Consider the following 25,655-nt stretch of genomic DNA (forward strand, 5'->3'; position numbering starts at 1 on the left):
AATTTTTATCAATTCTCGATTGGTAAAAATTATAAAAATGTAACACCAAATGTTTGTAACAAATGGTATCAACCCATAAATTGTTGCGACAACTTATGAGACACAATAGAGCATGGAAATTACCATCACTGTTATCATGTTCTTAGCCCTTGTACACTTTATTCTAATTAAATAATTCAATTATTAATACATTTTTATTTTGTATTTATGACTAGAAAACTTGACAGTGCTGAGCTGTATCTCAAATTAATCTTCAGGTTCCCAGCTTTCAGATGATGAACACCACTTCTATGTGACATCTACTGTTAACCTGCTATCTCCTCCAGAACATCCTCTGTCCCCCACCCCCAACCCCTCTAAAAAAGAGGGCAGAATGGTAAGGGTTTAAAAAGTAAAAAAAAAAGAAATACTTGTTCTTTACTTACAACACTACTCTGGATTCTTTGATCACTGGTTGCAACCTCAGAAGACCCTCCTCTGATCTTGAATATTTCCTCAAGTCAAACTCATCCATCTCTTCCTTTGAGGTCAGCAACACAAAGGCCAGAGCAGACCACTGTGAGGGTGACAGTTGGGTCTCTGACAAACTACCGGAGCTCAGTTAGTTCTGGATTTCCTCCAAAAGAGACTGATCCTTCAGCTCACTGAGGCAGTGGAAGAGATTGATGCATCTTTCTGGGGAGAGATTTTGCCTGATCTTCTCCTTGATGTGCTCGACAATCTCCTCATTTCTCGGTGAGCTGCTGCCCATTGTGGTCAGAACTCTCTTCAGCAATGTCTGATTGTTGGTCTGCGAGAGGCCGAGAAGGAAACGCAGGAAAAGATCCAGGTGTCCGTTCTCACTCTGCAACGCCTTATCCACTGCACTCTTGAGGAGGTTGGTTACTTCCCTGGCAGCCTCCTGGACAGTGGTGGCTTCTTGTGGTTCAAGCAAATTCTGACCGAAGCAGATGAATGTGTGAAGAACGTACATTGCGGCAAAAAACTCCTGAATGCTGAGATGCACGAAGCTGTAGACCCTCGCCCTATTTGTCAAAATTTGAAATTCCTGATTCTTTTGCCTCCATGAGAATTTGTCAGTAAGTTATAAGGATATATTTTTGTTCAAATTCTTCCCTCATTAAAAGGGACTGTTTGTAAGAATCAGAAATTGCTTGTTGTCAGCGACATCTGTGTGCTCGATCTACATAGACATAAACGAACATCGCTCAAAACAGTGAGGCGACACACGTCAGCTAAAACCACAATATCACTCTATATTTCACCTGCTTGGCAGTAATGTTAGCTGACCAGACGAAGGTCTCTCCATGAATCAGTGCTGATCCTAGTGTTGGCTTTTCCTGCCTCAGCCTCCCGACCGCAGCCGGAGGGAACAGGGGAACACTGGAGCCCCGGTCGGAGGCGATAACGTTTCTCGCTGCAGAGCCCCCGTCACTTCACAAGACACGGGAAACCTCTGTTGGTCTGGAGGAGCTGCAGCAGTTATTTCTGCACAAACGTCCACTGTACATTCACTAGATATTCTCAGAACTAAACTAACTCTTCTGAGACCAAAGCTACGGTCTCCACTGCGTCCTCCAACCGCGGCCAAAACTGTTTTGCAAGACGGGCTTCACTAGATAGAACTTTGGGTTTTGCAGCTTCCGTGTAGTTTGTGTTGGAGTCTTGTCTGAACAGCGTAGCCAGACGCGAGTGCGCATGGGATACCGTGCTGCGATGATTTATACGTGTAAGAAGTTACAAAGAGTCCCTTTAACATTTTGGGAAAGACACCAAATACATAAATTGTTTAAATTCGCCATGAAATTGGTTAAAAATAGCACAATATCAGATATTGTCATTTTCAAAAATATATCACAACAACCCATATTTTAAATACTGCACTTGTTCTTCCTCTTGGTATTCACATTTCTACAGTTTTTCAGCAAGCTAGCAAAAGCAAAATATTTTCTTTAAGACATGTAGTGTGATCTTCAGAACGCCCTCACCGGCACTATTGTCTTGCATTTTATCTGCAGTAGTCAAACTCTCTTCATCCTGCTTTTCACTCTCAGATTGTGATGGACGAGGAAACAGCATCCTTTTGTACCTTTTCTGCTCATTAAGCAAAATGTTCTTGCGGTGTACTTCCACCAACTGCGATGGAGAAAGTAGAATGAGTCAAGCTGTTATACAGTAGGTTCACATCCAAGATACTCTGACCAACTCAAAAAAACAAATTAAACTCAACAACCTATTTAAAAAATGATATACTATGGTTACTTTATGTACATGAAGATGTATGGACATTAGAGACATAGCCTACCTTAAATATGGCATTGCCATCCATCTCCGTCGATTCCGAACAATCTTGTTGGTCCCTTGAGATAAATATTGAGTTATTATTGAGATGAATCAAGTATGTTGGAATTCAGACAGTTTTAAAGGTCCTATATCGTGCTCATTTTTAGGTTCATACTTGTTTTTTGTGTTTCCATTAGAACATGTTTACATGCTGTAATGTTAAAAAAACACTTTATTTTCCTCATACTGCCTGCCTGAATATACCTGTATTTACCCTCTGTCTGAAACGCTCCGTTTTAGTGCATTTCAACGGAATTATGTTGCTGTTATTCACATGCAACAGGAAATAAACTGGGACACATTTAGAATGTTTACGTTTAAATCCGCGTAATGGTCTAAATATTGTATATTCGTGACATCACAAATGGACAGATATCCTAATGGCTTGTTTCAAACGCACAATTTCTGAATAGGGGCTGTGTGTTTTTCTCCGTATATTGAGCGTTTTGATAGTTTAACCGTATTTATATAGCACTTTATAAACCTGCTTTATAATGTAAAAGACCTGAAAATCTCACTTTTTACAATATGGGACCTTTAAAGGAATATTGTCACGATTGATTGATTCATTTGTTCAATGATGCTGCATTCATATATACATATGTATGTATGTGTGTACTCTCGGAAAGGGACCAAAGTTTTGGACAAGCGGGCTGATGGTTCAGTCCCCAGAGCCACATCACTACCAGTCAACATGATATTTTATAATGTTTTTTAATTAAATGTAATCAACAAAATATAAACAATCAGGACTAAAGAAACATGTACCTCTCAGCATCTTCCTTGGGGAAGTTATAACGAATATTCATGGAGTCGTCACTTTTCATGGACAAACAAGATGAGGTAGGCAAGTTTGATTTCTCAACATTAACTGGGCTGATAAAGAAAGACAATATTTTATTCTCATTAAACAATATGTAGACACAAATAGGTGTATGCATCAATATTCATGGCAATTTAGTCTGATGTCAATTATTGTCAAGATATGTATTGTAGCTATGTTAAGCCTACCGGTCAGCCACTTCTTTAGTGAAGTCATCACGAATCTCCATGGAGTCATCGCTTTTCATGGACAACCAAGATGAGGTAGGCAAGTTTGATTTCTCAACATTAACCGAGCTGATAAAGAAAAACAAGTCAGTAGGTTTTATTCTCATTAAACAATATGTAGACACAAATAGGTGTCTACATCAATATTCATGGCAATGTAGTCTGATGTCAATTATTGTCAAGATATGTATTGTGGTAGCTATGCTAAGCCTACCGGTCAGACACTTCTTTAGTGAAGTCATCACGAATCTCCATGGAGTCGTCGCTTTTCATGGACAAACAAGATGAGGTAGGCAAGTTTGATTTCTTAACATTAACTGGGCTGATAAAGAAAGACAGAAGAAAGACAATGTTTTATTCTCATTAAACAATATGTAGAGACAAATAAGTGTCTGCATCAATATTCATGGCAATGTAGTCTGATGTCAGTTATTGTCAAGATATGTATTGTGGTAGCTATGCTAAGCCTACCGGTCAGCCACTTCTTTAGTGAAGTCATCACGAATCTCCATGGAGAAGTTACTTTTCATGGACAAACCATCAGGATACGTTTCGGTCTCCTCGGCAGCGTCCATTTTTGAAGGTAATATCTATTTTGTTTATTATAGAGAAAAGTTATATTTATATATTTTTTTTTCTCTTTAACACAATACTTATAGTACCAAAAATCATTAGAGCTGTATTACTTAGAAGTCTAAACATTTTAAAATGTTCCCAAATAGCTGCATCGACCATGTAAATATTCAAAATTCAACTCACCCATTCACAAAACAGGACAATCAACGTTCTACATCTGGAAACGGGGGATGGATGCCTACAGAATTTGAAGATTAGAATCATTATTAGAACAGAAAAAACTACAAGAAAGTGTCAATCTATATTATTAGGAACATTTATGTTGACAAGAATTATACTAAATAAAAACACTAAGGTCAAACTGAACATTTGTGCAGCCAACTCTGTTTATTTGTCTGCACAGGTAAATAATACGAGCAGCAGAGAAGGAGCCTGTAGCTGCACGGTCGTGCAAAGACGGTGACAGAGTTATATATCAGTTATTTCCCTGCCCACACAGCTTCCTGACCTCTAGTGCATTTTGGCACTGGTGAGTAAACAATCCACATCCGGTTTGACTGCAAAATACAAGAGGAGAGGGACCTTGTTGCACATCAGTAGAACAGAAATGCAAACAGACTCACTCTACAGTCATCCGACTGTGTTCTTGAGTAAATCCTAACACATCCTGAGAAACTAAATCTACCTATAAGATCATGATATTTTAGTTAGATCTTAGCAGAGCTGGCCGTCTGACATACAGGGCGTTTTCCGAGTGGGCCAGACACCCCCCCGCTTTGGTTTTGAAATCATCTCTATTTTTTAGGTCTCAAGGTTGGCAAGAATGCAAAACAACCACATTTGAAGGGATTTCCTCAAACAGAGCCTTCAACAAAACGTGGTACATACAGCAACAAATGGCCGGTGATGGGGCCGGTCTGGCCCAAAATGCCTTAGCCCATTTTTTGTCCCAGACCAGCCCCTGGTTGGAAATGCCTGTAGGTTCAGTTTCTTTTAATTTTGTTTTCTCATTAATGTACATATGTAGACAATACTTTCGTTCACATGAAGTTGATATAATCTAATCTGCTCGCCTATTCAAAAGAAAACACACTTAAAGCATGTTGTATCCTAGTTTTAGACAACTTCAGACAACAAGCAGCAAATAAAAAACATTTCGCCTCTCTATTAATTATTATAACCACACAGGTTAGTAAGTTGATCTACACAGTAAACTAGTTCAAAACTAATTTCCATCCATATTAATTAATTAACAGTAACATGTTATATTTCTTTTATACAAAAACAGGAAAAGGAGCTTTACCTGCGGTGCCAAGGCGGTGCGCTGCTTTCCAGGAATTGAAGTGATACTGTAGGCTCATTAGAGATGAAGAGCGCCTCGCGTGCAGCAGCAGCAGCAGCATGGGGGGCGGTGACAGAAAGCTGCGGTCCAGTCGGACAGTTTCCAGCAGCCTTCGGGGAAATGACAGGAAGTCACAGAAAAAAGTGACTTCCTGTTAGATCCGATCTGTAGGCCACTTGTAGTTTTCAGACCACGTTGGGGATTTATTTATATATTTTTGTAAATCTATGTGGAAATGTGTGTTTATCTGGCATTGGATTCTATAATTTATTATTTTTTATGTCTGCCTTTGTAAAGCACATAATGAGCACTCGTTTTGATAAGTGTTATATATAGATAATATTCATTAATATAATTATTGTTACTATCAACCACACAAGATGTGTTTGTTAACCTTTACTGCACAACATGAGACTAATACAATCTGGCGTTAAATATTACAATTACACAGGAAGTTGTGACTTTCTACTACACGTGGTGTTTGCTGTCAAAACTGAGAGCCAATCAGCTCTTTGATCAGGCCTGGCTTATCTCGATCATGGTGGAGACATGTCCCCTCAGCTGCAGCATACAGCCGGTTCATAAAACGATTCTTCAGCTTTAAAAATGTAGACTACATCAGATTATATTATGCGCAAATTGTTTTGCAACCCTCGCAGAAATTTATGATTTGAGATGAAAATGCTAAAAAAAAAATACCATGTGGCAAATTATTATAATATATGATATACACACTTATTCAGAATAGCTACACTATCTAAATGCATAAAGCACCAGTTTCACAATTCAAGATGTTTTCACTAAATGCAATATTTACATTTTTTACAGTGCATTCAGGCCTCTTCATTTCTCATGTTGTAAGCCTCATGTTGAAATCATTTCAATTATTTGTTTCCTGCTTCAGTCTACACTCAGTAGGCTACCCCATAATGATAAAGCCAAAACAGGATTTAAGACGTTTTTTTTGCAAATTGACTTTAGAAAAAAAATGACATATCACCTAAGTATTGCTGAGTATGTATTGCATTAAGTATTCAGACCCTTGACTCAGTAGCCTACTTGGTTGAAGCACCTTTGTCAGAGATTACAGCCTCATCTCTTGAAGTTTTGCAAACCTGGATTTGGGGTTTTTCTGCTGCAGATCCTTTTAGGCTTGGTCTGGTTGGTTTGGGGACCGTCGGTGGAAAGACACTTCAGGCCTCTGCAGAGATGTTGGATTGGGTTAAAGTCCAGGTTCTGGCTGGGTCACTCAAAAACCCTACAACCCACTCCTGTGCTGTCTTGGCTGTGTGTGTATATTTCCTCCAGACATGACGCTTAGAATCGAGGCAGAATAGTTCAATGTTGGTTTCATCAGACCAGAGAATCTTGTTTCTCAGTTTGGGAGTCCTTTTTTTTTGCAAACTCGTGTGTCTTTCACTGAGGAGAGGCTTCCGTCTGGCCTCTCTGCAGTGATGGTTGTGCAGGTTCTTTCTCTTACCATGAAGGCCCTTCTCCTCTGAGGCGGTCGGCCAGCTCCAGGTAGAGTCCTGGTTGTTTTTCCAAACTTCTTATGGAGGCCATTGTGCTCTTGGGAACCTGAATGTAGCACTTATTTCCCCCAGATCTTGTTTTTTTAACAACAATCCTGTCAGAGCTCTGCAGCCAGGCAGTTTGGTTTCAGCTGTGAGACCTTCCACAGACAGGTTTTCAATCAACTGATTTCACCATGTGGACTCCAATCCACCTAGCACAGGGGCTAAATGTGATGTTTCAGGGTTTTTTATGACAAATTTGCAAACATTTCTAAAATCCTGTTTTTCCCTTTGTCATTATGGGGTATTGAGAGTAGATTGATGAGGGAGATTTTAGCATAAGGCTGCAATATGAGAGAAGAGGTCTGAGTACTTTCATTCTGAGTGTTCTGTATTTGCCTTGAAATCCCCTCTGATGTTCTCATTGTGCCTGTTTTACTGCACTGGTACTGTTGCATCAGCATATGAATATCCATACACAAGTAAAATATCCCACCATCTTGTTGACTAAAAATGTCCTAACATGCATGTGAAAAAAACAAATCAACGACCTCACTAGAGATGGGATCCAAAGAAGGCTTCAATGCATTTTGGATGATTTCTAATTTAGTTTAATTTGTACTATCTGAGCAGTTTACGTTCCCCCTGCTGGACACAATGAGAACAGTTCCCTCTGTGCTGAATTACTGAAGTCTTAAGTCACAAAAGCCTGATTGTTTATATAAATTGTCTTGCCCTTATTACCAGTGTCAATGCCGACTTCAGACACTGTATAGGTTTGAATACCTTTTCGCCAAATCATCTGCATTTGCTTCATGGCTTTTCTGTATGCACAAGGATTCATAATGCAAGATGCAAAAGCAATCTTATGTATAAAAAACACCTCCTTTGTCTGAGGGCAACTGTAGTGTTAAGAACAGCAAATGTTAAACTGACAATTTCTTTTATTGGTTTTCAAAAAAAAATTCACAAAATTTACAATGCGTATACTAATCATGCTGAACGGCAAGCAATCCCATCATCATGTATAATAATTCATGGCAAATGCAGTGACTTTATTTTCTATATAACAATGATCATGGTCCTGTCAAATCAACTAAAATGCATTAGAATATGATTGATAATTAAAAAAAATAAAACATGAAAAAAGTAAAGTCATTTACAGAAAATAAATATTAAAACAAGTTAACTATTTGGTGTGCGTTTTCCTGAAGGTCAAAAATGTAATACATCCATTTTTCACAGATACACTCAAAACATTTGTCATAAGCTAAATAAACTAGAACATAACTAACAGAATAATGAGAATGTTGATTTGCGGTAAGGAGAAACCCGCACAAGTATAAAGCCCGGAACACACCAGGAACGTCAGGAGTGCATGGCGGCTGCGTTACCTGTTGTTTTTTATTTTGGCGTCCCTGTTAACAGGTTAGAGCAGCCACACTGCCCACGTGAGACGCGCGTCTCAGCTGCGTCTCTTCTAGAGAAAAGAGGTCTCGCCTATTTTTGATGCGTGCGTTTCACAGCAACAACAGACAGTGAAAGTGATCCATTGACATCATACTGGCTATATTACTACAGTTTCAATGTCTAGACATCTGTAGAGTATGTCACGGACAGTGAAGGTGATCTATTGACTTTATATTGACCTCATACCAGCAAGATTACTACATTTGCGATGTCCATCTGTAGAATATGTTACGGAGATGAAAAAAAGTAAAGACTTATTTTTAAATCAACACTTCCTACTTTCATTTCAAAATAAAAGCCCTCATGCGTTTTTTCGGTGGACAGAATTCCTTCAATTGTTAACACAAGGCTTTTATACTGAAATATGTGCTGGACAGTGTTCTAGAGCATGCAGTGACTTGTAGAGCTCCATGAATGAATATAGTACGTAGTTTTAATTGTCGATTATTACTATTATTTACAAATTACCACACATTTCTTAACCTTTCTCTGTCTAAAATAAATATAAATTACATTTATAATGAAATGAAATGGACATTAAAAGGCAAACTCTATGTAGAAAGAAAGGGCTGACAGCAGCAGCTGACACACAGCTGAAATGCAGCTGGTGTGAACACCCGACGCATGAATCATGCAGCCACCACGCCACGCAGACGCCACGCACTCTCGACGTTCCCCGTGTGTCCCGGGCGTTAGTATAAAAGTATCAAATGTTTCCTCATCACGAGTCCACGTCAGCTCATATCCGTGCGACCGTTCTTTTAAAAGTGTAACAAAGGCTTTTTTCAGCCTTTGATTTATTCTATGCACATGTTTTATGAACATATACATTGAATAGTTAGGGGTATTTAAGGCTATTCTGGCTGGCACAGAATTAATGAAGAATCTGCAAACCCCAGCCTGAAACCCGGGTACACTGGCTCAGAGAATTCAGCGTGGAACGTGTGCAGATGCGTCATGGCGTTTGGGGATACAGCGTAGAAGGACAGAGTGCCAGCTGACCAGTCCAAGAACACCCCAACCCTTTTGGAGTTGAAGTAGGGGACAGATATGTCTGCATCGCTCTTATTGTACCAGGCCGTGTATTTGCTGCGACAGTAACGCAGACTCCAGGACTGATCATTGTAGCCAAGGACACAATCGTTGCCTTTTGCTTTCCTGCTGATTCCTTTATAAGCCACTCCTATGCCCATCCATTCCCCAGTCCACTCTAGCTCCCAGTAGCAACGATCAGACAGACCCTCTTCACCAAGAACTTGTCCCCAGTCTGTAAATCTCTCTGGGCTGTCAGGATATGGCTGAGCTGTTTCCATTCGCGTCATTTTTTTGTTGTCTTCAGAAAAAGACAAGTGTGAATGGGCAGTATTCAGATCCATAGTAAGCTCACGAGCATCTGATGAAACACAAACAGGAAATAAAATTAAAACTTGTGTTTTCCAGCACCTAAAATAACATTATCATAATATTTTTTTAGTTTTGCCCATATACACAATATTCAAGCCAGATACTCATATTTAAGGATGAACAGCTTGTCTATACGTGTTAAAATTGATTTGTTTGTTTAAAAAAACAAACTAAAAACTTACATTTCTTCAGGGTTGATTTTAAGTAGCACTCTGCATTGCCGTCCAAGCTGGGGAACAATTAAAGAGATGACATTTTAAATGTAAACAGTCTGCTAAATTAGTTTACAGAACCAAAATAAAACCGACATTTAACCCTAAGTTATACCTGACAGTGAGGTGTTCAATGTCGTCCTGTAAACAGGACAGCAGCTCCATCCCCGGTTGCCCCGGATGATTGTAACTCAGATCCAGTTCCTTCAGGTAGGTGGGGTTGGCCCTCAGAGCTTCGGCCAAAAAGCCACAGCCAATCTCTGTGATTCCACAGAACGGCAGCCTGAAATTGAAGAGTTAAACACATTTATTGCAATTCACAGAATGGTATTCACCAAAAGCAGATTCAAATTGGCTATGTGTTCACTTTAGGGATGTACCGATCCAACTTTTTCAGCCCCGATATTGATAGCGATACCTGGGCTTCGGGTACCGGCCGATATTGGTGCATCCCTAGTTCAGTTTGTTTTGTTCTTCAATAGATTTTATAGATGGCCTGCTTCAGCACATCTTCACAAACCTCAATTTTTCCAGCTGACATGTTGGACTAGCCAGTCCAACAGACAGAAGTTCAACTCCTGAGTCCTGCAGGTCATTATCAGTCAGGTCCAACTCTTTCAGACATGAATTGCTTAGAATGGCTCCAAGCGCTTCGCAGCATTTCTCTGTGAGGTTGCATTCTTTAAGCCTTCAAAATGAAAAGAAAAAAATTCAACATATTAGCATAATTTGCTGAATGTTTAATTGTGAAACATAAGGAATGAGACAATCACCTACAAGATCTGCTGCCTGCACACTATTTTTTATATTGCGGTTTCCCTGGTTCAAGTTTAACTTGATAATCTGCAGGACAACTTTACAGCACAAAACCTCAAGAGCCAAAGCTTTACGAGTGTCTGAATAATGGAACGTGCATGATACACTAGTCTACTACAGGAAGTTGAAAGAGAAAGCAAATATAACTTTACAACCACAAACTAGAGACCCAGAGCACTCACAGGATGGATGGCTTTCCTAGCTAGATTGACAATAAGGGGGTTTCTGAGCAGTTCACACAACAGAATTATTGCCAACCAATCGCTGAAAAATGAAATTCTTGCAGAAATCCCCAAATGTCCCCCAAAAAGTTTTTGATACCAAATTACAGCATGGCTTTTTCTATGGTGTTCCTCAAGGTCTTGGTGTCTTAATGTGGTATATTGGAGGGATTATTGATCATTTTTATCAATTCTCGATTGGTAAAAATGGTAAAAATGTAACACCAAATGTCTGTAACAAATGGTATCAACCCACAAATTGTTGAGACAACTTATGAGACACAATAGAGCATGGAAATTACCATCACTGTTATCATGTTCTTAGCCCTTGTACACTTTCACAGTTTATTCTAATTAAATAATTCAATTATTAACACATTTTTTATTTCGTATTTATGACTAGAGCTGTATGCTGAGCTGTATCTCAAATTAATCTTCAGGTTCCGGGCTTTCAGATGATGTACACCACTTCTATGTGACATCTACTGTTAACCTGCTATCTCCTCCAGAACATCCTCTGTCCCCCACCCTAAAAAAGAGGGCATAATGGTAAGGGTTTAAAAAGTAAAAACAAAAAAATTCATTCTTTACTTACAACACTACTCTGGATTCTTTGATCACTGGTTGCAGCCTCAGAAGACCCTCCTCTGATCTTGAATATTTCCTCAAGTCAAACTCATCCATCTCTTCCTTTGAGGTCAGCAACACAAAGGCCAGAGCAGACCAGTGTGAAGGTGAAAGTTGGGTCTCTGACAAACTACCGGAGTTCAGGTAATTCTGGATTTCCTCCAAAAGAGACTGATCATTCAGCTCACTGAGGCAGTGGAAGAGATTGATGCATCTTTCTGGGGAGAGATTTTGCCTGATCTTCTCCTTGATGTGCTCGACAATTTCCTCATTTCTCGGTGAACTGCTGCCCATTGTGGTCAGAACTCTCTTCAACAACATCTGATTGTTGGTCTGCGAGAGGCCAAGAAGGAAACGCAGGAAAAGATCCAGGTGTCCGTTCTCACTCTGCAACGCCTTATCCACTGCAGTCTTGAGGAGGTTGGTTACTTCCCTGGCAGCCTCCTGGACAGTGGTGGCTTCTTGTGGTTCCAGCAAGTTCTGACCGAAGCAGATGAATGTGTGAAGAACGTACATTGCGGCAAAAAACTCCTGAATGCTGAGATGCACAAAGCAGTAGACCCTCGCCAGATGAAATCCGAAGTCATTCTCCGAGATCTGTGTGAACACTCCTGAATATATTGCGGCATCAGTAACGTCGATGTTGTACTCGTTCAGTTCACTCTCGTAGAAGATCATGTTGCCTTTCATCAGGTGCTCAAAGGCCAGTTTTCCAAGCTTGAAGATCATCTCTTCATCCACTTTCTCCTGGGGCTGCGTTTCCTCTTCTTCTGTTGAATACTTTCGGGTTCTGATCAAGGAGTTGTATACCAGAAAGTTGGCATACATTTGTGTCAGAGTTGTAGGCATTTCTCCTGTGACCCCATCCTCTTTTCTCTTCCTTTCCGTTTCTTCTAAAATCCTCTGCAGGACGGTGGCGGATATCCAGCTGAAGACTGGTATGTGACACATGATATGGAGGCTCCTGGTTGCTTTAACGTGCTTGATGACTTTACCGGCCATGTTTTGATCAGAGATCTTTTTCCTGAAGTACTCCTCCTTCTGGGGGTCGTTGAACCCTCGTATCTCAGTCACGCGGTCAACGAGAGCAACTGGAATGCGATTTGCAGCTGCAGGCCTGGAGGTAATCCAGATGTGCGCCGAGGGCAGCAGGTTCCCCTGGATGAGATTTGTCAGTAGTTCATCCACTGAAGCTGGTTCTGAAACACTGCGGCAGGGATCGTTGCGGTCAAAGTCCAGGGGAAGGCGGCACTCATCCAACCCATCAAATATCAGCATGAGCTTGTATTTGTCAAAATTTGAAATTCCTGATTCTTTCGCCTCCGCGAGAAAATGGTGAAGAAGCTGCGTTAGCGTTAAGCGTCTCTCCATCAGGTTCAGCTCCCGAAACGGAAGATTAATCAGGAGTTGGATTTCCTGGTTAACCTTTCCCTCTGCCCATTCCAGATTAAACTTTTGCACAGAGATCGTTTTTCCAATGCCAGAGATTCCTTTAGTCAGCACGGTTCTGATGAATCGGTCCTGTCCGGGCAGAGGCTTAAAGATGTCTTCACATTTGATTGGCTTGTCTTCTGTTGTCCGTCTCCTGATTGCAGCCTCGATCTGCCTGACCTCGTGTTCGTTATTGACAGTCCCACTGACTCCCTCTGTGATGTAGAGCTCAGTGTACACCTTGTTGAGAAGTGTCTGGGTCCCATGCTGTGCCACTCCCTCATAAATGTATTCAAACTTTTTCAGTTTGTGTCGGAGTTTGCGCTGGCAGACATCAAGCTCACCATAAATGTCTGGTTGTACAAAGAAAAAAAAATGTTGGTGCATTAATTTCATTTGTCAGTAAGTTATAACGATATATTTTTGTTCAAATTCTTCCCTCCTCAACATTTTGGGGAAAACACCAAATACATAAATTGTTCAAATTCACCATGAAATTGGTTAAACATAGCACGATATCAGATATTTTCAAAAATATATCACAGCAACCCATATTTTAAATACTGCACTTGTTCCTCCTCTTGGTACTCACGTTTCTCCAGTTTGTCAGCGAGCTCTGTTTGGCCCATTTCCTTTAAGACATGTAGTGTGATCTTCAGAACGCCCTCACTGGCACTATTGTCTTGCATTTTATCTGCAGTAGTCAAACCGTCTTCATCCTGCTTTTCAGTCTCAGATTGTGATAGGTGAGGAAACAGCATCCTTTTGTACCTTTTCTGCTCACTAAGCAAAAGGTTCTTGCTGTGTACTTCCACCAACTATGATGGAGAAAGTAGAATGAGTCAAGCTGTTATACAGTAGGTTCACATCCAAGATACTCTGACCAACTCAAAAAAACAAATTAAACTCAACAACCTATTTAAAAAAATATATACTACGGTTACTTTATGTACATGAAGATGTATGGACAGACTACACACAGACGTAGCCTACCTTAAATATGTCATTGCCATCCATCTCTGTCGATTCTGAACAGTCATGTTGGTCCCTTGAGATAAATATTGAGTTATTATTAAGATGAATCAAGTCTGGTCGAGTTCAGACAGCTTGTTTTTATATATACAGTATATATACACACACATAGATACACACACATATCTTTCTCTCTCGATAGATAGATAGATTACACAGTTAAATAATACGAGCTGCAGAGAAGGAGCCTGTAGCTGCAAGATGGTACAAAGATTGTGACAGAGCTAATTTACAGTTATTGCCCTGCCCACAGTTTCCTAAACTCTACTGCATTTTGCCACCCGTGAGAAAACTAGCCACATCCGGTTTGATTGCAAAACACAAGAGTAAATTCACATCCTGAGAAACTAAATCCACCTATAAGATCATGATATTTTAGTTAGATCATAGCAGAGCTGTTACATCATGTATGTGTACACACACACACACATATGATTCAAACCAGAGCCACATCACCACCATGACTCAAAACACAGACATCATGTATGTACCTCTCAGAGTCTTCTTTAGTGAAGTCATGACGAATATTCATGGAGACATCACTTTTCATTGACAAACAGGATGAGGTAGGTAAGTTTGATTTCTCAACATTAACTGGGCTGATAAAGAAAGACAAGTCAGTAGGTTTTATTCTCATTAAACAATATGTAGAGACAAATAGGTGTATGCATCAATATTCATGGCAATGTAGTCTGATGTCAATTATTGTCAAGATATGTATTGTGGTAGCTATGCTAAGCCTACCGGTCAGCCACTTCTTTAGTGAAGTCATGACGAATATTCATGGAGTCGTCGCTTTTCATGGACAAACCATCAGGATACGTTTCGGTCTCCTCGGCAGCGTCCATTTTTGAAGGTAATATCTATTTTGTTTATTATAGAGAAAAGTTATATTTTATACAGTCGTTCAGTTCTGTTTACATTTTGATTTTGCTCAATATGTAGAAACATTTTTGTTTTCTCTGTAACACAATACTTATAGTACCAACAATCATTAGAGCTGTATTACTTAGAAGTCTTAACATTAGAATAAAATGTTCCCAAATAGCTGCATCGACCATGTAAATATTAAAAATTCAACTCACCCATTCACAAAACAGGACAATCAACTTTCTACATCTGGAAACGGGGGATGGATGCCTACAGAATTTGATGATTAAAATCATTATTAGAACAGAAAAAACTACAAGAAAGTGTCAATTTATATTATTAGGAACATTTATGTTGACAAGAATTATACTAAATAAAAACACTAAGGTGAACATTTGTCCAGCCAACTCTGTTTATTTGGCTGCACAATACGAGCAGCAGAGAAGTAGCCTGTATAGCTGCAAGATGGTGACAGAGTTAGATAAGTTATTTCCCTGCCCACACAGCCTCCTAACCTCTTCTGCATTTTTGCCACTCTTGATTCAACTTTGCAAAGCCAAATCCGGTTTGACTGGAAAAAGGAGGGTTAACCAAACAGACTCACTCATCTGACTGTGTTATTGAGTAAATTCACACCCTGAGAAACTAAATCCACCCATGACATCATGATATTTTAGTTAGATCTCAGCAGAGCCATCGTCATCATTGGAGACGCCTGATAGTTTCAGTTTAGTTTCATTTTGTTTTCTCATTAATGTTGTTTTGTGCAGTTTTATGTATGTACAAATAAATAAATAAATACATTAAATTAATGTACATAATATGTAGACAATATATTGTAGATTAAACTACCTCCATGTGAACGACATTATAATTTCGTTCACATGGAGGTAGTATAATCTAATCTGCTCGCCGGTTTAGCCTATTCAAAAGAAAATGCACTATGTTTTAGGCAACTTCAGACAACAAGCAGCAAATAAAAAACATTTCGCCTCTCTATTAATTATTATAACCACACAGGTTAGTAAGTTGATCTACACAGTAAACTAGTTCAAAACTAATTTCCATCCAGATTAATTAAGTAACATTAAAATGTAATATTTCTTTTATACAAAAACAGGAAAAGGAGCTTTACCTGCGGTGCCAAGGCGGTGCGCTGCTTTCCAGGAATTGAAGTGATACTGTAGGCTCGTTAGAGATGACGAGCGCCTCGCGTGCAGCAGCAGCAGCAGCAGCAGCATGGGGGGCGGTGACAGAAAGCTGCGGTCCAGTAAGACAGTTTCCAGCAGCCTTCGGGGAAATGACAGGAAGTCACAGAAAAAAGTGACTATCCTTTACTATTTTTTATGTCTGCCTTTGTAAAGCACACAATGAACACTCGTTTTTGAAGTGTTATATATAGATAATATTCATTATTATAATTATTGTTACTATCAACCACACAAGATGCGTTTGTTAACCTTTACTGCACAACATGAGACTAATACAATCTGGTGTTAAATATTACAATTACACAGGAAGTTGTGACTTTCTACTACACGTGGTGTTTGCTGTCAAAACTGAGAGCCAGTCAGCTGTTTGATCAGCTGCAGCATTCAGCTGGGTTCATAAGACAATTCTTCGGCTTTAAAAATGTAGGCTTCATCAGAATATATTATGCACAAATTGGTTTGCAACTCTCGCAGAAAGTTATTTTTTTAGATGAAAATGTTAAAAGAAAATAAAAAAAATACCATGAGGCAAATTATAATATATAATATACACACTTATTCAGAATAGCTACACTATCTGAATGTATCTAGCACCGGTTTCAATAAACAAGATGTTTTTACTAAATGCAATATTTACAATATTTACAGTGCATTCAGGCATCTTCATTTTTCATGTTGTTATATGTTGAAATCATTTAAAAAAAAAAATTCTGCTTCAGTCTACACTCAGTAGGCTACCCCATAATGATAAAGCCAAAACAGGATTTTAGCAGTTTTATGCAAATTTATCCCATAATAAAGCCAAAACAATATTTTAGACGTTTTTTTTGCAAATTTACTAAAGAAAATAAATAAATATCACCTAAGTATTGCTGAGTATATGTATTGCATTAAGTATTCAGCCCCTTGACTCAGTAGCCTACTTGGTTGAAGCACCTTTGTCAGAGATTACAGCCTCGGCTCTCAAAGTTTTGCAAACATGGATTTGGGGATTTTCTGCAGTAGATCCTCTTAGGCTTGTTCTGGGTCTGGTTGGTTTGGGGACCGTCGGTGGAAAGATATTTCAGGCCTTTGCAGAGATGTTTGATTGGGTTAAAGCCCAGATTCTGCAGATGGCTAAGTCGTTAAAAAACCCTACAAACTACTCCTGCGCTGCTGTCTTGGCTGAATGTTGGTTTCATCAGACCAGAGAATCTTGTTTCTGTAACTGTAAAAGTTTGAATATCTTTTGGCCAAATCCTCTGCATTTGCTTCCTTGGTCAGAGAGCTTTCCTGCACAAAGCGAATTTTCTTTTCTGTATGCACAAGGATTCATAATGCAGAATGCAAAAACAGTCTTATGTATAAAAAAACACCTCCTTTGTCTGAGGGCAACTGTAGTGTTAAGAACAGCAAATGTTAAACTGACACTTTCTTTTATTGGTTTTCAAAAAAAATTCACAAAATTTACAATGCGTATACCAATCATGCTGAACGGCAAGCAATCCCATCATCATGTATAATAATTCATGGCAAATGCAGTGACTTTTAAAATGTTCAAACTAAATAAAAATGAGACTAATTGCCATCTCAATTTGATGAACCAAGAGCTGCACACTTAATTCTTTGACCACATGCACTCCAGGATGTCGGCCAATGTCGAGTGCTTGTGCAGAGGACCCGTTTCTACACAGTAAAAAGGACTGAAATTAAACAAAAAACGTCAAAATGTACAAATTTGAGATTACAAAAACTAATTCCTCCCCGCACAGCCCCTCAGCCCTACGCTGACTTCACGAATGCCGCTTTGCTGCCGTGTTTCCGTTCTTTATCCTGACGATCTGAGCTTGGCTCCGGCTGGTCTGAGGTCTGGTCCTTTGGGTTGGGATCGCTGTCTTCGTCCTGGGCGTCTGTGGGTTCCTCTTCACTGGTGGACTCCTCCGGATCTGTTGCTTTTGTCTCACTGTCCACTGGTGTGGAGGGCAACGACTCTGGCTCCGGGTCAGGCTGTGAGTAAGAGAACAATTTATTAGGGATGTCAATTATTCTTAAAATATTCATTTTATTATATATATATAATTATATTTAATTTATAACTAATGGCATATTTTGTATCTGTTCAAAATGTATCTTAAAGAGAGATCTGTCAAGTATTTAATATTAATATTGACATGGGAGTGGACAAATATCCTGCTTTATGCTAATGTACTATATGTATATAATTATTATTGGAAATCAATTAACAACACAAAACAATGACAGATATTGTCCAGAAACCCTCACAGGTACTGCATTTAGCATAAACAATATGCTCCAATCATAACATGGCAAACTGCAGCCCAACAAGCAACAACAGCTGTCAGTGTGTCAGTGTGCTGACTTGACTATGACTTGCCCCAAAACTGCATGTGATTATCATAAAGTGGGCATGTCTGTAAAGGGGAGGCTCGTGGGTACCCATAGAACCCATTTTCATTCACATATCTTGAGGTCAGAGGTCAAGGGACACGTTATTATCATATTAACTTTGACAGCCCTATTTTATATATACCCTTATACTTCCGTAGGATATCTTAAGAACATAGAGTAAACGTCCCTGGATTTTGGTGAATATTTCAGCCTTGGGCTAAAGGACAACCGATTACATGTTGGTAGTGATCCTGATGGATTTGACTATGAAATTAAAGAGAGAGTAATGTCATGACACCTTGGACATTTTTTCAGTGTTGGCAGAAGTTTGCCGCTTTGTTTGACTATTACTTGCATAAGAAACAATGACAGTATATGTGTGCTTTGTGCCAGCCACACCCTGCTCCGCTGTGCAAACAGTTTAAGACATTAAAGGGATGGTTCGGGTGGTTTGAAGTTTGGTTGTATGAGGTACTGATCCATAGTCAGTGTATTACCTACAGTAGATGACGGTCGGAACGCCCCACCAGGGATGATGGATTATGATTACATGACACTATTTCACGAGAAAACTACAGCAAAATCAAGTCAGGTAAGTAACCAACAGTGAGCAGTCTATGCACCCCTCAATGGTAAATCTATTAAACTTGTTCAATATGTCTGGCAAGATAAATTGAAGATCTGATTTTAAAAATCTGTCTGTCCCCTCTTCTGGCTCTGGATGACCCCCCCTCACCTCATTGAAACCCAGGCCGCAGTGTCTCCGGTTCCGGCCTGACAGCTTCCCATCCATGCTCTGCTGGTACTGCATCTCTAGCTGCTCGTTCATCCTCCTATCTTCCTGCCCTGCAGAGGAGACACCAGTCACAGCAGGCACACCCAGCCAATACAGGCCTATCCATGCGTGGATAGATCTGTGCGGCGGATGTGTAGTGGGGAAGCCGGGTTAATTGCATTGGGCATAAGGATGAGGCAGCATGGGTAAGTGGCAAAGGGACAGTAGTTTGGACATTGTCTTACAGTAGCAGAACAAATACAGCCTTTTACAAACACCAGATGAAGAAGCTTACCACTGCGGAAGTGGGATGTGGACTTGTGGTCGCCAATGACGAGGCGTCCGGTGGGTTCTTTCTGGAAGACCGAAACAATCCCATTTTATATCAAATAGAGCTGCAACGACTTATCTATTAGCTGTCAACTATCAAATTAATCTGCAACTATTTTGATACATGATAAAGCAGTTTGAGTAATTTTTTAAGAATAAAAAAGTGACTATTTTCTGGTTTCTTTACTCTTCTATGACAGTAAACTAAATATTTTTTGAATTGTGGCCAAAACAAGACATTTGAGGACATCATCTTGGGCTTTGGGAAACACTGATCGACATTTATCACCAATTTCCGACATTTTATAGATCAAACAATTAATTGCGAAAAGAATCGACAGATTAATCATCAATGAAATAATCATTAGTTGCAGTCCTAATATCAAATATAAACTTCTCTTTATCTTTTTACACTACGGCTTACAGGCCTACAATAAAGTGGACTGAAAGTATCGTGATCTACAAGACACAAAAACAAACCTTGCCGGCGCCCATCAAACGTAAAAACTTCTGCTTCCTTTCATTGCTTCCCAGATCAGCTGATGACCACTGGGTATCCTCATCCTGCAAAGACAAAACATTGTTATTATTATATCAATATCAAAACACATGATGCTCATGTCACCAGATTATTTACACAATGACTGTTTTTACAGAGCACTAGAGGCTGTTTCTAACCAACAGGGCTAGCCGCCTTCCCTTCACCCTCTAAAGACGCACACAGTCGGGTTGAATGAGAAGCACCGCTGAAGCCAGAAGGATCAGTGATTCCTGCCGTCTATTGGAGGTACGTTTGATGATGTTTATTTTCAGAATTCTCTGTTGGGAGTTTGTTGATGGCTAAGTGAGCCTTTTGTAGAAGTAAGAATAACATAGTCACACATTCAGGGTTGTAAAATTGATAGAGGAAAGAAGACCATTAAAAGTTGATAAACTAACTGAAATCGCAAAGATGATCCCCTACATATGTGGAACTGTCAAATATATTAGGCGTAATATGACTACATAGGACCACATAACGTGATTCATTGGAGTTATGTTTGCTGTGTTCTGAGAGAGAAAACCTAAGCAGCTTTTACTTAAAAGAAACTGTGCACAAAGCCTCAGATACATAATGCAGCCACACAAATGGATGTGTACCCAAACCACAACACTAACTAATACAACAACAGATATGGTTTTAAATAGCACCATGTGGTTGCAGCATGCAATTTACAATTAGATAATCCTGACACACTAAAAGTTCTGTGCTGCAAAGTTGTTTAAACAAGGGGGAGGCAGATTTTCTGTTCTAGAGAGGTTAAAGCTGCAGTAGGCAGTATATATTTGGCATCATTGGGCAAAAATTCCATAATAACCTTTCAGCATATTGTAATTCAAGTGTTCTGAGAGATAACTAGACTTCTGCTCCTCCTCATGGCTCTGTTTTCAGGCTTTCGATAATCTAGCCCGTGACGGGAGACTTTGACCAATCACAGGTCATTTCATTGAGAGAGCGTTCCTATTGGCTGTGCTCCGGTCATGTGACTGTTAGTTGGTGTTCCTTCAAGAGATTTTCAACATGGCTGCCAGGTCACAAACTTTCTCATTTCACAGCTAAACCGTGCACTACAAGATGATTCTGAACACATTAGAGGAGAGAAATAGGCATTAACGTAACATAATATTGATTCATATTTGATCAGTGCTGCCTAGTTTGACCGTTTGGTCGGAGTTCACGAGTGATTGACAGCCGGCTCTCATAGACGGCAGCTGGACAGCAGACCTCAGATCAGCTCTGACTGCTTGTTTTCCTCCGGTCTGTGAAATCTTGCAGATGCCGTTAGGAGCACCTTTTTTCAGGTTACCTGTTTCATGTACTACTGTCACAATATAGCAACCGTTTTATAAAAAATAACTTTTTTAATCACATTTGCTCCATATCTCGGCTACTTCAGCTTTAAAGGACCCAGACAACAAAACAGGATGATTTGATCTTTACAACAGCAAAACCTCAATCCATTCACTGGTTGTGCACAAAATATTCAGTTATATTTTACCTGAAGAAAAAAAAAAGCCAAAACAAACACTATCTTTTCTCTGACAGAAATACCCTAACTTAACAGGATAGGGACTTGTTTTAGATGTGATATTTTAGGAAGGGACACAATGCAGGTTTTTGAAACATATTGTTTTTTTTCGTTTTGTTTTTACACAGTACTATTACTTTAGTTTTAAAACAAGTTATTTACAATTGAGAATATAACGTTAGTGGCCCTTTAAAAGGCAGATCAAGTTGAGTCCTTGCTGGGTGAAACACCTCCAGTGAAAAGAGCCTCTATTTCAAAACAAAACATTATAAACACACATATAAATCTACTCTGTTGATCCCATTTCATACAACATAGCACCACGTGTGATATGTTTTGTGCAATAGCGTTTTAAATCAACCTAAAAAGGAGAGTAAACTTTGTGTTTTGGAGCTGCAAACACAGAAACGTGTTCAGCTTTCAGGATAAAGCTCCAACTAGAGGAATACCGTTAGCAGACAGGCTAACATGCTAACACATCCAGCTGTCCCACAGCTTTCCTCTGCAGGTTACAGACTGTTTACTATTCTACTCACGTCACTTGAAGACGCTGATCGTTTCGTCCCATGCCTGTCGTCTGGATAACTCATCATGAAGGAAAGCTTTAGTATAAAATGTCAATGAAATGTCATGTCCACCTGAGAGCAGCAGGGTTTGTCAACAATCCCCAGCTGTGACGCCACTTCCGGTTCTTCTTCTTCGTTTTTATTTTTGAAGTCTGTTACGTGAACTCTCTGCTGCCACCAGCCGGCGGGTTGTGTTACAGCACCCTTCAAACAGGTAAATGTTCATCTAATTAACCCTCCTATTATCTTTGGGGTCAATTTGACCCCATTAAATGTTTAACGTCTCTAAATAAATGATTGACATCATTTTTTTTGCTTCATATTTAATGACTTTTCCTAATTTAATGGGGACAACTGGGTAAACATAAAATTAAAATGATGATATGTTTTCAATGTCCTGTACACATGCTGTACGCATCGGTGTTCTTTGTGGTCAATTTGACCCCAGGCTGTTTTAGCTGTATAAAACATATAAGAAATATCAAAATTTTACACACATTTGTTTTGGATGATATTGAGGTCACTATAACATGCAACTTTATAATCTTCAAAAAGCTTTAGGGCCCTAACCTAACATAACCATAACTGTAGTAGTGCGAGAACCACTGATAGTTCACAGGACATGGGGGAGGGGAAACATCATTCTCGCGAGAACTTTGATATTTCCCCACACTTTGGGGGCGGCAAAAATATGGTTCCCGTGAAGATATTGATTTCATTTAAAGGGCTATTTAGGTAGTCAACAAACAAACATAAAGTACCTGACACATAAACTTGGGTAACAATTTTAATTATTATCATTTTCTGGAGGTTTAAATTGCTGGGGTCAAATTGACCACAAGAATAAAAGATGTTAGTAAATTTGAAGGTAACAGGAGGGTTAAGATAAGATAAGATAAGATAAGATAAGATGAACCTTTATTAATCCCCGGAGGGAAATTCAGGTGTCAAAGCAGCAACATCAGCAAACAGAGTGAAACACAGGAGAGGTCAAGGTATACAAAAATGATAAAAACAATAATAGAGATATAAAAGATACGGAGTGAATGGGTGAACATAGTGTGTACAGTCCATCAATAAATAAATGTAGTATGTACAATAAATAAATGTAATATGAACATATGTGCACTCTATAAAGTGGTATATAGCTATAAAGTGGTATATAGGATGTATAGTGTAAAGTAAGTGTAAAGTGCGCCAGTGGTTAGACTCCAAGGTGGTTACAGATATGTGCATGTTTAAAGATCTTAAGTCCTCATTATATGTGTAGGACCTCCAGTCCTTGTTGCAACAAGGACTGGAGGTCACAACATGATTTTCCCATGGGTGAAACACCTCCAGTGAAAAGAGCCTTTATTAAAAAAAAAAACAACGTTATAAACAGACATATAAATGTACTCTGAATCCGTCTCTGTTAATCCCATTCGATACAACATAGCACCATGTGTGATGTGTTTTGAATCACAGGAGAGGTAAAGGTATACAAAAATTATAAAGACAATAATAGAGATATAAAAGATACAGAGTGAATGGGTGAACATAGTGTGTACAGTCCGTCAATAAATAAATGTAGAATGTGCAATAAATAAATAAATAAATGTAATATGTACATATGTGCAGTCAGCAATAAAGTGAATTCAATGAGAGACAATATTATTTAGAAAACCAGTTAGAAACACTGCTACTAACAGAATTATTTATTTATTTATTGACAGACTGTACACACTATGTGTAATCCCATAATATTACGACTTTATTCTGTAAATCTCAGATGTTTTTCCTTCAATGTGGCTCTAATACTCCGTAGTACATCTGCTCTTTGGCCCTCACTGCATTGGACTTATATACTATATACTTCGACTATAAACTGTGTTACCTTCATCACAATGCTGATATGTTTTGCGGCTCCAGACAGATTTTTTTTTTTTGTTGTTGCCTAAAATGGCTTAGTTAGAGCTTTATCCTGAAATCTGAACATGTTTTGTGTGTTTTCAGCCCCCATGGACAAAGTTTTTTTTTTTAGGTTGACTTAAAACATTATTGCACAAAACACATCACACATGGTGCTATGTTGTATCGAATGGGATTAACAGAGACGGATTCAGAGTACATTTATATGTCTGTTTATAACGTTGTTTTTATTTTTAATAAAGGCTCTTTTCACTGGAGGTGTTTCACCCATGGGAAAATCATGTTGTGACCTCCAGTCCTTGTTGCAACAAGGACTGGAGGTCCTACACATATAATGAGGACTTAAGATCTTTAAACATGCACATATCTGTAACCACCTTGGACTCTAACCACTGCCGCACTTTACACTTACTTTACACTATACATCCTATATACCACTTTATAGCTATATACCACTTTATAGAGTGCACATATGTTCATATTACATTTATTTATTGTACATACTACATTTATTTATTGATGGACTGTACACACTATGTTCACCCATTCACTCCATATCTTTTATATCTCTATTATTGTTTTTATCATTTTTGTATACCTTGACCTCTCCTGTGATTCACTCTGTTTGCTGATGTTGCTGCTTTGACACCTGAATTTCCCTCTGGGGATTAATAAAGGTTCATCTTATCTTATCTTATCTTATATAGCATATTGAACTAGAGGTGAGGTGTATTGAACTGACATTTAGCCTATTTTGGATAGAGATGTCCTCAGAAGGCTATCGAGGGAAAAGCAGCACTTACTCCCAGCAAACCACAAATAAGAGGATTTTTTTTTTTAATTAATAGGCTATGTGTGATTACATAGAGATATCCTTGTGTCGTTCAGCAGGTAGGATATATTTAATCAAATAAGCTAATTGGCCTAATGAAATTCTTTATTTGGCAAATGTTGGAACGTCCTTGTAAACGTCAAGAGGCATTTAAAAGGGGAGATAGAGGGAATTTAATCATCTGTGATTCAAAACACAATGACCATCTCTGAAGCTGATTTTTTTTTTTTTTTTTTTATGAAATTAAAACGTTTTTTTAAAAAAAAAAAAAAAAAAAATGCTAGATTCAACCTGGTCTTAGAGAAATGCAAATTCTTGCAATGAAATAGCTCAGATTCATCAACCGAGGATCAGGATGGAAAGAATAACTCTCAGCTAGTTGATAATAATCCCTAAGGCAACGCAAGTTTATTTATATAGCACATTTCATACACAGAGGCAGCTCATGGTGCTTTACATAATGACGGTTAAAAAAAAGACAGGTAGGAAGAACAAAAAATAAAAAAATAAAAAGATTAAAATAATATGATAATAATAGGCCTAATGATAATAAAAGAGACCTAGATAAATAAACAAACATAAAGCGTAAATTCAGTTAAATCTGAGATCCTCTAGTTTGTTCCAGCAGTGGACGGCATACAGTAATAACTAAAAGCAACTGCACC

At 38.9% G+C, this 25,655-nt stretch overlaps 2 protein-coding genes across 2 annotated transcripts; both read right to left on the minus strand.

Annotated features, from left to right (window-relative positions):
• Positions 1 to 8,829: 8,829 nt before the first annotated feature.
• LOC119486140 (NLR family CARD domain-containing protein 3-like) lies at positions 8,830 to 15,326 on the minus strand. Its single transcript, XM_037766030.1, has 9 exons — positions 14,783 to 15,326; positions 14,530 to 14,637; positions 14,000 to 14,054; positions 13,599 to 13,824; positions 11,544 to 13,359; positions 10,432 to 10,599; positions 10,027 to 10,194; positions 9,882 to 9,928; positions 8,830 to 9,688 (listed from the first exon to the last, which is right to left on the minus strand). Exons 1-9 carry the CDS (start codon positions 14,884 to 14,886, stop codon positions 9,150 to 9,152), a joined length of 3,231 nt encoding a protein of 1,076 aa, XP_037621958.1. The 5' UTR covers positions 14,887 to 15,326; the 3' UTR covers positions 8,830 to 9,149.
• Positions 15,327 to 17,517: 2,191 nt separating this feature from the next.
• c4h11orf58 (chromosome 4 C11orf58 homolog) lies at positions 17,518 to 22,375 on the minus strand. Its single transcript, XM_037766031.1, has 5 exons — positions 22,218 to 22,375; positions 20,093 to 20,176; positions 19,578 to 19,638; positions 19,244 to 19,353; positions 17,518 to 18,105 (listed from the first exon to the last, which is right to left on the minus strand). The coding sequence occupies exons 1-5, from the start codon at positions 22,272 to 22,274 to the stop codon at positions 17,881 to 17,883; spliced, it is 537 nt and encodes a 178-aa protein (XP_037621959.1). The 5' UTR covers positions 22,275 to 22,375; the 3' UTR covers positions 17,518 to 17,880.
• Between the last annotated feature and the right edge of the window lie 3,280 nt (positions 22,376 to 25,655).

The sequence above is a fragment of the Sebastes umbrosus genome, chromosome 4 (assembly GCF_015220745.1).
Source record: "Sebastes umbrosus isolate fSebUmb1 chromosome 4, fSebUmb1.pri, whole genome shotgun sequence".
NCBI lineage: Eukaryota > Metazoa > Chordata > Actinopteri > Perciformes > Sebastidae > Sebastes > Sebastes umbrosus.